An 11,747-nucleotide genomic window follows, 5' to 3' on the forward strand; every position below is an offset into this window, starting at 1 on the left:
ATGAAAATTAAGCCACAGATTTATCATGGTTGTGGAGTATATTTATAGGGCTTAATTGAGGAGACTCGAACTGTTTTGATGATGAGTAATGAGTTGACCAGTTAGACACAGTTGTCATAATAGAAAAAATAAAAGATCGGGTACTTTGAGGTGAAAGTAATGATGTATCTCAATGAATCAATTATAGTTTAGCATATTAATTTAAACATTTTTATATTCACACTTTAAATTGTCACTCGTATCCGTTGGATTGATTAAATTGAATTTGGACGAATCGATGGAAAATAATCTTGGTATTTCATTTCATGCAACGAGACTTCAAAAACGAGTCCCTCAATTTTCATTCAAGTTTAAATTTGGTCCTAGAATTATGCTGACGTAGATAATCAGTGACACATGTCAGAATAAAGTGTCCGTAAATAACACTGACAAGTCAAAGCAAACGATAGTGCTACGTGTATTAACATGATTTGTCCACGTAAAAACAACAATACATAGCATACTAATTTTAGGTCACACTTCTCTAAAATACTCACATTGATACAAGAACACGCGAGATACACAAAACAATCACTCTTAGGTACATGTTATCTTTTACAAATGTCAAAACTGCAGTATAAAAATTTTATCCTACATGAAAACCATGCAAACTCAGTGGAGCAAAATGCTCCATAAAAGCTAACCCCAAATAAAAAAAATGCAGGGGTCAAATGAAAAACAAAATAAATAAATAAAAAGCTCTCCATATATAATTTGAAATCCTGTTTCTATTTTACCTTATTTTGTGAGTGGAAGCAATAAGCTATTGTTACTGTACAGTTGCAACCAGTCTCTGGTAACCTGGTTTACTAATGTACAATTTACCTTCCTCCTGATCACTGAGCACTGCTCTATGAATCTGTAAAATGTTTAAAAAAAACATAGGTTAAATATTTTCTATATCATGCCTAAAACTTTGATATAAGTCAAACCACATATTTACCATGCACAAGTTAATTTAGAAAAGCAGCATGCAGCAATGTAACTAATTTTAAGGGATAAAAAGGAAATGCTTTGATTTCTTGTGCAATAGTTAATAATTACTAACCTTAAATACAACATCAAGCATCTTGTTGATCAATTTCTCTAATCCCGATTCGACGTAACTGTTGCAGATGATCAGCTATTTCCTTTAACAATTTGAGTCCTTCATCTCCATTGCTTAGTAAGTTCATACTATGCTCAAGGAAACTCAGGTCGGCCTCAATAATTTGAAGCCTTCCGACGAAGTTATGAATCACATTTCCAGTTGAAGCTAAATCATTATTTCCACAGAGCAAAGGGGAATCACCATTTTCGTCGAAATCTTTAGGTTCCTTGGATGATAAGTAATCACAATCCTTGGCATCTGAATTCATTTTTAATATGGAAACAGAATCCGGCATCATGAGACTGCTGTCTAACTTTTCGCAGTTTACTGGGGATTCTTTTCCAGAACTTTCAGAATTGATGCACTTCTCCTCTGAGTGATGCATATTCAAGAAAAGGTAAACTTGCTTCTCCAGCTTCTTCAACCGTTCCGAAATATACAGCCTTTCCTCTTGAAACTTCAACGATGAATTTTTCACAAGTTGAACATTTTCCCCCTCCAAAGATGTGACTAACTCTTGAGCTTTGTCAGATATAATAGGATTTTCAGTAACTGATTTCCCAAGAATACTTTCTTCGCTTTCGATGGCAGAACATTGTGAGTTATCCAATCCAATATCCTTCACCTTCATCTCAAAGTTTGTCACCAAAACATTTTCATTCATTGATTCATCAGGGAATTTCTTCCTATAAAAATCAAGCTTTGCTTCCAATTCCTCAATCTCTCTGTCCTTCTCAGAAATAGCATCGTTCGCCTTTTGCAAAGCGTCCGTATCATACTCTGATTGCTCATCCATCACTCTTAAATACTGCAAGGCTTCCATATGTAATGCTGCCTTTTCTTCCTGCAGCCTTGTGATCATGGCTAGTGCTTGATTAGCAGCAACTGCAGAAGCATTTCTTTCTTCCTCCAGCTCTTTATACAAAGCACTCATCAGTTTCCTGTCATGATCAACTTGCCTTTTTAGTCTGTCAACCACGCTTTCACCTTCGATTTCACTCACAATGCTTCCATCCAGAGACAAGCCGGACTCATTTCGCTCGAGTGATATCATCTTTTGAAGTATCTGCATTCCGGTAGAGTTAGAAACATCAGAATTCTTCATTTCGTCACTGTTTATAGACAATCTGGGACTGATATCATTCATAGACAGATCAGTTCCTCGAGTGGCAGAGAATTGTGACAACATAATCTTCAAGTCTTCGCTAACTCTTGTAGAATCTTTACCAAGCCATTGTTCAGCAAGAATGCCGGATAACTGTCTTCCTTTGTTACCAACAGCTAGCTTATAAGCATCACCAAGATCCAATATAATGGGATTTTGCTGAAAACTGTCACTAGAAACCGGGTTTGGTTCGGAACCTGCTTCGGATGTTGTTTGCTTATTGCCTAACTTGATGATTTCCTCACAATCCATGGCAGATCTTTTATCAGATGCTAGCCCAACTTCATTTGTTGTCAATTCATCTATAAAAGTATTGCACAAAATGTTCATTGTAAGTACCAAAAATCATGAACTTATGTCCTAATATAATTAGACATTAAAGCTTCTAGACATAAAAAATGAATATAGAGTTACTGACTATTTTATTCATTCAGAAAAATGATTTGGTTAAAGTAGGCTATAAACTATTCATCTTCAATCCTTCATCAGCTAACAAATTGTGATGCACTCCTAAATCATTCAAACAGAAGAGTTCCATGGTACAGAAAACTAAAAGCTGAGAATAACTTACAGCTTTCCTTTGATACTGTGGTAGCATCAGCATTTTTTTCAGCCTGTTGCCAATCAAGTTCTTCTTCATTATTCTCACTTCCCATTGCTTCTGATACAGATTTAATAGCATGAGTATCCATATTTTCTAACTGAATTTCCGGCTCTGATAGTAATGGCTCAAGTGGAGGAGCTAAACTCCTGGGCTTCCCTGAAGCCTTATTTAGATCAATGATGGTAGGCTCTATGTCTTCACATGGAAGTTTTACATCTTCCTTGGTATCATCCTTTACAGAAACTGGTATATTGGTATCGTCATCTTCGGATAAGGGAAGTTCAGATTCAGACTCAGTATCAGAAGTAACCTTGACTTCTGTATAACCTACATGAGACAAAGGGTCAAGCTGGCTATTTCTAAGGTTTGAAACTCTGAATGATACTGATGGTTTTGCTCTCCTTTTCTTGTCATGTAAACTGTCTCTAACAGCTTCCAACTCATCAAGATCCACAACTTCAGACTCAATTGACTTACTGAAAGCCAATCTTTCATCATAAGAATTGAAAATCCTTTGCTCATTGCAACAAGAACACTGTGTTTCAATCCGGTCACCAAGTAATGGATCCTGATCAAACCTGGAGGCAGATTCATCCCCAAATTTACCTACTAAGTTGCAATGTTCAGCATTGGTTTTATTGATGTTAGCAAGAGAAAAGAGGCAGTTTTGGCAAATTCCTTGAACATTAACAAGCTTATCATGCGCACGACAAAGAACCAATGAAGAAATCTCCAATTTATGAGCACTGCAAATCAATTCCCAATAGAATCCTGTTTTCTGCTTTCCTAACACATGATCAAGCCTTGAACAAAAGAGGCATGGGGTTTGCAATTTGCAGTAACTAGCAAACTTTGTAATGACATAAGAAAATACAGCATCAACAAAAAGGAAAAAGATCAGAAACCATTCCAGCAATGCCGATGCCAATGATGTGCTAAAATTTCTGGATAACATGGCAGTTGACACTCCAGAAGACGCCATTGAATCAAGGGAGCAACCAATTTCTTGAAAGTTGAAACAGATCAAACTTGATACCAAATTTCAAGGCAAAAGACAAAACTGATTGCACAAAAAAAAAAGTTAGAACATAGAAGGATTTATTCAGCATACTATAAGATCAAAATTACACGATATTGATTGATAATTTGATATACAATGAACACTAAACAGTCCCATTGAGATGCTAAATTAGAAACAAACCAATCAATATCCAGAAAACCCTGAAGAAAAAGAAGTCATTATTATTATGATAAATCATACAACTATGATCAGCTGCAGAAACTTTAAACAGTATAAACGTTACATACAAGATAATAGATAAATGAATAATTATGGGAGATAGAGAATCAGATCAATAAAGGAGTTATACTTATTACAGAAACTGAAAGAATATAACATCAGAGAAGTATGATAAATACCTTATTGGAGTGATTAGTAATTATTATGTGTCATATATGTATGTGTAAATGTTGAGTCCAATCAGATTCAGAGGCATCAAGAGGGTATCAACACTTAGTATGTGGCGATGGTTGGAGCTTAGTGATGTACAAAATAATCAACAAAGTAAACCAAAAAGAATCAAACCCAAAGTTTGAAGCTTTCCAACGTAAATCCACGCACACACACATTTACTTTCTAGTTGAAAAATAAAGTAAAACAAGCCGACAAAGACAAAAAGGGTCTTCAAGAGTGTTGAGAGAGAGAGAGAGAGAGAGAAATATTCAAATACCGGAACTACCCCGGAAAAACATTGACTAGGAGTCTAGGAGTTATCTCTTATGTCCCATTTTGGTAATTGTATCAGAAAATAAATAATAGTAGTAACAATATTATAATAAAAAGAAAAAGGATTGGGACACCAATTTTATTCTTTCTCTCATCCTATTTGTTTCGTTTACATTAAAATCAATCGCTAAAAATTAATTATCGATATAAAATATATATTAATGGCGCATGGAAGATTAGAAAACAAGGAACCTTAGGCTATAGCTATCTATGAACAGAGAACATTCCCGAAAGTAACAAAGCAGTTACAGGTGGCCCATCCCTTTCCATCTTCCATTCCAATCATATCAATATTTACGGAATAAAATGTAAGAGATCAGAACATACCATGACACGTACATATTAGTTTAAACTATGTAAAAGGTTGAAAGGAAAAGGTCAAATCATGCAAGAGAGCGAGTGAGCTTGAATATATTACAATATTTCCATATTCTTTAAAAAATGCAGAAAACACTTAAGAACACGTTTAATTGAATAATTTCAAGAGATTAAATAATTGTTCCGTTATTATTCGTATGTGTTATAACTATATTAATTATAATAATGAATAAACGTTGTAAGGAAGTAATGGTAAGTTGAAAGCCGAGATTAGATATCAGATATGTCGGCTATGTGTAGATGGTCGGCGTGAACTTTAGCGATGTGAGCTGTGACTGACTAATCTAATCATAGTAATACCGACCGAAGAACTTGCTGACTTGGCGTTTTCAAGAATCACAATTATGGTTTATGTTCTTATTTACTGAATTATTATACTCATTCTAGAATTATGACGTATCTCTTTCTTTAGAGTTTCTGGCTTTAAATTTAGGCATTTATTGTTGTGTAAGTGAATAAACGTATCAATGACTTTATATTTATCTAGTACGTAATTATGGACCCCCTGAAAGAAATTGCACTTAATTGACGCAGAGCGAGTATCATCATATGGTCATAGGTGCACCAACTGTCCAAAACAAGTAAATAATACATCAGGCCATGGATAGTGTGTGTAGCATTTCCAAATGACTACCAATACAAACAGAAAGCTAGTGCCATACAAAAATCACATTCATAAAGATTCAGGAAAATGGAGGGAGGAAGAAAAAGAAGCATAATTTAGCAGTGCGTCCTAATGTTCGTCAAATTATTACATAAATCAGTTCTACACTTTCAACAATGAGCAGATTTTGTAGAACTGCTCAGCTCAATAGCCATAGTTTGCACCATAAACTGAGCCATAGCCTCCGGTATGGCCTTGGTTGGATGGTGGAGATGCATAAACAGAACTATGAGCCTGATAAGAATTATATCCTTGATCTGCACCAGGTCCCCCTGTTTGTGGCTGCTGCCCTGTTGCTGCTGCCGCCGCTGTTGGCGCTCCAGCTTCCGCCATAAAATTCTGCACCACAAATTCATAATCACGTTGCTTGATTGCCATGCAAACTAATTAGGTTAAAATACTTATAAATCAAGCTAAGATTATCCCAAAGCTTAGAATATCTTTTACTTGAAACCAAAAAGATGACCTATAATGTACAAAGCTCCCACGTGGTCTGAATTTGGGTGCATAAATTAAACCATTAAATGCAGGATAAGGAGGATTACCTGTATCAATTGCTGGGCAGTTTGGACTTGAGAAGCGGTTCCACTAATTTCAACTGTCATCTCTCCCGGAACACCTCTTGTTTCTTGTATAGTAACCGTAGCTCCACTAGCCCGTCTAATGTAACTTATATTTGCTCCAGCTGTTCCAATAACAGCATCGGCATAAGATAGGGGAATTTGCATTTGCTGTGTGATCTGACAAAATAGCAAGTGCAAATTGAGGTCAACAAAAAGATGTATTCACTTTTGGAGAGTGCAAGAGACCAAATTTGCAATTAGTAGGTACCTGAGTCACTATGGAAGGTGCAGATTGGGTATTTGAAGACGCATGAACACCTATTGAAGAATCTCTTCCATAGGCAGATATACCGTGATGGGGCTGTTTCTCCACTGGAGGTGGGATTTCAGCTGGGGGATAGTAACTATCAAGTGGTCGCGGAGGTGGCATGTATTGAGGAGTAGGTACAAAACCAGGACCTCCACCGGCATTTGGAGGAAGACCCTGAGGTGGACCCCATGATTGGTGAGGTGGCATGTGCTCCACTCGATGAGGATTTGCCATTTGCATCTGAGAAATAACAGTTTACGTAAATGCCTCAGTTTGTCAAAACGATAAATTATTCGGATAAAATCACACACTTACATTCATTTCAAAAATTGGAATTACAGAGCGATCAACTAAAAACTTCTTTAGATGGGATGCAATAAGTTCAATTGCCTTGTGAACCCCAGTGGGATCCCCTAGTACTTCAACCACCCTATCATCTTGAAGAGCAAAAACAGGAAGGTCTTCTGCAGAATAGTAAGACAAGTGGACAACCATATGCTTAGCAACTAGAAAATGTCACAGCCTAACCAAGGACTAAAGGAAAAAACACAGCAAAATATGTGAGAAACCACCATAAAAGTTCATGGATAGAAAGAATTCTTTTGTTTTGAATTTCTTTTTTTTTTGGGTGGGCGGTGGGGCCAGAAGAAACATAATTACGCAACAACACATAATAATAATAATAATAATAATAATAATAATAATTAACAAAAATTTTAAGAAATATAACGAGAACCTGCTCCAAGAACCCTAACTATACAATTTGATGCTTCTTGGATAGATTTTACAGTTCCTCCTTGCTTCCCAATTAAACTTCCTGCTTGTGATGCTGGCACCAATAGTTTTGTAGAAACCTTCCCGGCCACACCTGAAGAAGCATGGGAGAAATCATTCTCTAAACCATCAAGAAGCCTCTTATGAACTCTCAATAAGCCATCCACAGCAGGAGGAAGAGATGAATCAGGCTCGTCTTTTCCTGATACCATTACCTGATCAACGTGAACAAAAATCATCATCCTAAACATTCTGTCCAATGCTTGTAAAAAAAAAGAAAAACACAAAAGCATACAAGAAACGATTTTCAATGATAAAATTTCAATAGTTTAGAGGATTTAGAACAATGGCTGATCCACCTTCTAGTATATTTTCTTTCCCAACTAATCCTTAACTATCCTCACTTGTCAGCAAAATACCAGAAGGAACAACCTTCCTCAACCATATTTATGATATCCCTTCCCTCTACCAATGTATGGAATAACCCCCAAGGCCCTAATGTTCCATTAAGAAAAAAAGTTACCATTTTTGTTTGATCAACTAAACCAGCTAATATTTTACATTTTACTAAATCCAAAGCTTGCAAAAGGTTGAAGTCTCATAGTGGAAAATAATCTTTATAGTTTACCACTAATTTGTAACATAAGACAAGATGTAAGACACATGTCAAAGTGGAAGTGCCTTCTAATTCTTCAATGACCAAGTCTTGGTTTAGTATAATGCATTTTAGCTTGTTATAGATCAGTATGGCAAGGATTTCTATTGAAGAACTACTATGAAAAACTAAAATCATTAATACATAGGGAAGCTCTGTGTGCTAAGAGGAAAATTGACTGATATAGTTAGAACTTAGGTAGTTTTTTAATCCTTTTCTTTTAATAATATGTATGATAATAAAAATACTTCAGTTTTAATACATGGTGATTTTAATATTGTATAAGAGCTGGCAATAAGCTGTTTTTTCATTGCTTGCAATCTGCTTGAGGCAAGACATCAATCATCGAGGTTCTGAATTTACCAGATGAAATGCAGAGCTTCGTGGTACTTTGGTACAAAATGTCTACAAATAAATAAACTTTTCAGCACTTTGCAACGCTCAAAGCTGATCCTTGCATCTGGATCTTTGGTTCTTCAAGATTGGGATCTAAATGATGATTGAGTCGTTGCCTTTAAAATTGGGACATTGAACCTGCACAGATTCATTTTCTGTTAGAATTAAATTAATATTTTAGGGATTCTTGCCAGCATTCTTCTTTTTGGAATTCGCTTCATTTGCTTTGTATTGGTTTCTTTACTATTATAGTACATTTAAGCAAGGTTACCCCCTTTGACCATGCAAGCTATTGGTGAATTTTCTTGGTTGTTTTTATACTTTCATGTAAACATCTACCTACTAAAACATAAGACTGAAATTTTTTATTAAAGATTGACAAAGAGACAGAGCCACACTCTGTTCTCCTCTCTAACATCTTTGGCAAACTTTCAATCACATTGGATAATGTTCCATTTCTTCCAAAAGAACAATGCTTGTAGTGTGTAAATGTAACTGTGTTTTTTGCCCGTTATTTATATTCTAAGTACTTAGAAGCAGTTTGGGTGGCAGATTACGTAATTTATCTAGAGTCTTACAAAGTTACATAGTTACATGTCAATTCACGCTCTTTTTTCTTTCTTTCTTTTTTTCTGGTATATATATTAAATCAAGTAAAAATAGTAAAAAATGATAAACCTGAATTTATAATTGCAACATGCAGGCAATAACCACAATCACTAGTAAAATCCATGGTAAAAAATTAGATAATATCATCACCCATCAACTGCTCTAATAACCAAATGGAGCAAGGAAAACATCAGAAAGAAAAAAGAAGAGATCCCATATCAATAATTCTCCATCAATAGCAATTAGCTTAAGTAACAACAAAAACATCCTTCCAGGGCAATAATAAAGAAGCTTGAGCTTAACGAGTCATCAGCATGCATTCAAGTTATTATACTTCAAATTGATAGAAGGGAAATTAGGATTACTTACAGCCCTTTCAGAAGTTCCAGGAGGACCATCAAGAATCTTAATGCGAGCACGTGTCTCCTCCACAATCTTCTTAATGAACTCTCCTTTACGTCCAATAATACCTCCAACCTTCTGCGCAGGAACTAACATACGGAACACACTCTCGCCTGGCCACCCGGGCCACTTCTTCTCGCCGCCGCCGCCATCACCACCAGTTCCCCCTGCTGGTGCTGCTACTTCTGGTGGTGGTGCTGCTGCTGCTGCAGCCTCCGCGACGGGCTCCTCCTCCGCCACCTCCTGCCCTTCGTTTTCCTCATGCTCCACGTTCTCTATCACTTGGTCTTGGTCTTGGTCTTGTTCTTCCTCTTCCTCTTCTTCCTCCTCCTCATGTTCCTCTATGTTCTGATCAACTTCAGCATCAGCCATAGGGTTTCACTGATTCCACTACTACAACACAAACAATATCGTAAAGAAATTTGGAGAAAAATCAGATGCGAGAAAAAGAAATGCCAGCTAGCTCATTGTCATCAACCAAAGAATAGAAGTGAGTGGTGTTGTTTAAAACTACCTTGGTTACGAGCTGAGGTAGAATTACGACAAGAGGGATGGAATTGGGGAATCTAGGGTTTGGGGTTTTGGAGAGAGAGTGTGGCGCACCGGAGATGGTGCTATTGTTGGGTATTATGCTATTATATCTTCGGGAACTCTTCTAACAATATTATATTATATTGATTATTGATTAATTATATAAACTTAAGTAAAAATACTTTAATAAAGACCAATAAGTATAAAATTATTTTTTAATTTATTTTTTTGAAAGATTAAATATTTAAAATTCAAATTTAAGATTTTAAAAAAATAAAAGATATTAATTAAAAAATATTAACTAAACTTAATAAAGACTCTTATTCATAAAATATTAATTTTTTTATGCAGTACATTTAAATTTATTCGCGTTAAGTACGGACTAAATGTTAATCTATTATAAAAATTTATTGGTACATGATCATTTATATTAATACTTGTTATTTTTTATTTGAACAAATTTTGGTGCATAAAAGTTTATTGTACTGTGTATAAAATTGTTTTATTATTTATTTTTTAGACTGAATAATCTTACCATTTTTCTAGTCTATATTAACGAATTTTATTTATATGTAAAAGTTATTATGTTTGTGTGTTTAAAATTTTAATAAAAATAGTTTATATTATTGTAGCTATATAAATAATGAATACTAATTAAGTGATATTTAATTATATTATTAGATCTTTAGTGTTTAGCCCGCACTACACACAAATTATGTATTTAATCTACTTTATTGTATTTATGTATAATTTTTTGCAAAAAAATTAATATATATTTTTTAAAACAGTTAATTTATTTAATATACAAATTAAATAATGAATTTAGTTATTTTTATTAACTTTTTTTTAAATGGTAACTTTTAAAACACATTTTTCATAATATTTTTCTAATATGTTCTCTAATTCTCGAGTATATTTTTTCACAAATCTATTTTATTTTATTTTCTTAATCTATACGCAAAAAGCTCATATATGAATATATAACAAAACATAAATCATTCTATAACCAATATTTTAACTTCAAAAAAAAATTCAAAAAAAATACAATAATGATTTCAAATTCACCAATTTTTATATAAAATATTTTAAAATAAATAAATAGTTTGAATTTACGTTCAAACATTCAATACATTATCCCTGAATAAATAAAGTACTTTTATAGTTCGAAACAAATACAACAATTATCAAGAATAGAAGATATTCAAATTAAAATTTTTCATATATAAATGATTATGATTTTGCTTCTAAAATGGCTATCATGTTTAAATCTTACACTCCATTAATATGATTACCCTTCAACAAAAATAAATAAATAAAATAAAATTTGAGACAAAATCCACATTTACATAGAGATATATCATATTTGTAGGATATAATAAAATGTACCAAGTTGAATCAACAACAAAAGCACTTATGTTAAGATGATTAATAATTATCAAGAAGAGAGGAAATTAATATTTCTTACATCTCTAATTCATTAATACTTTTGAGGTGAAATTGAAAGTTATAAACAATGAAAATAGCTAATGCATTTTTGATAACTTTATCTTATATTGCACTAAATTATTAGAGATAAGTATGATTTTAGTCTTAATGTAGGAGCTGAAAATTTATTTCGTTTTTCATTTTTTTTTCGCTCCAAAATAATTTTTAAGATTTCAGTTTGTTTTAAAATCGTCATTTTTACTAATTTTATTTTTTTATTACCAAATTATTCTTTATTAAAAACTTATAAAATAAAATAAATATAAAATAAATAAATAAAAAAAGAAAAAAATAAA

At 33.7% G+C, this 11,747-nt stretch overlaps 2 protein-coding genes across 3 annotated transcripts; both read right to left on the reverse strand.

Annotated features, from left to right (window-relative positions):
* Nucleotides 1-432: 432 nt before the first annotated feature.
* Nucleotides 433-4,525, reverse strand: LOC107492026 (myosin-binding protein 1). The gene is made up of 4 exons (XM_016112990.3): nt 4,318-4,525; nt 2,866-3,958; nt 1,088-2,596; nt 433-898 (listed from the first exon to the last, which is right to left on the reverse strand). Exons 2-3 carry the CDS (start codon nt 3,878-3,880, stop codon nt 1,101-1,103), a joined length of 2,511 nt encoding a protein of 836 aa, XP_015968476.1. The 5' UTR covers nt 3,881-3,958; nt 4,318-4,525; the 3' UTR covers nt 433-898; nt 1,088-1,100.
* A 1,052-nt stretch (nt 4,526-5,577) lies between these two features.
* On the reverse strand, nt 5,578-10,086 carry LOC107492027 (flowering locus K homology domain). 2 transcript variants are annotated; one of them, XM_016112991.3, is made up of 7 exons: nt 9,950-10,086; nt 9,403-9,828; nt 7,336-7,588; nt 6,915-7,063; nt 6,558-6,839; nt 6,272-6,466; nt 5,578-6,065 (listed from the first exon to the last, which is right to left on the reverse strand). In XM_016112991.3, exons 2-7 carry the CDS (start codon nt 9,805-9,807, stop codon nt 5,871-5,873), a joined length of 1,479 nt encoding a protein of 492 aa, XP_015968477.1. In that variant the 5' UTR covers nt 9,808-9,828; nt 9,950-10,086; the 3' UTR covers nt 5,578-5,870. The 2 variants fall into 2 exon arrangements, with proteins under 2 accessions (XP_015968477.1, XP_015968478.1); XM_016112992.3 differs by having other exon boundaries at nt 9,403-9,825; nt 9,950-10,064.
* Between the last annotated feature and the right edge of the window lie 1,661 nt (nt 10,087-11,747).

Source organism: Arachis duranensis, chromosome 6 (assembly GCF_000817695.3).
Source record: "Arachis duranensis cultivar V14167 chromosome 6, aradu.V14167.gnm2.J7QH, whole genome shotgun sequence".
Classification (NCBI taxonomy): Eukaryota; Viridiplantae; Streptophyta; class Magnoliopsida; order Fabales; family Fabaceae; genus Arachis; species Arachis duranensis.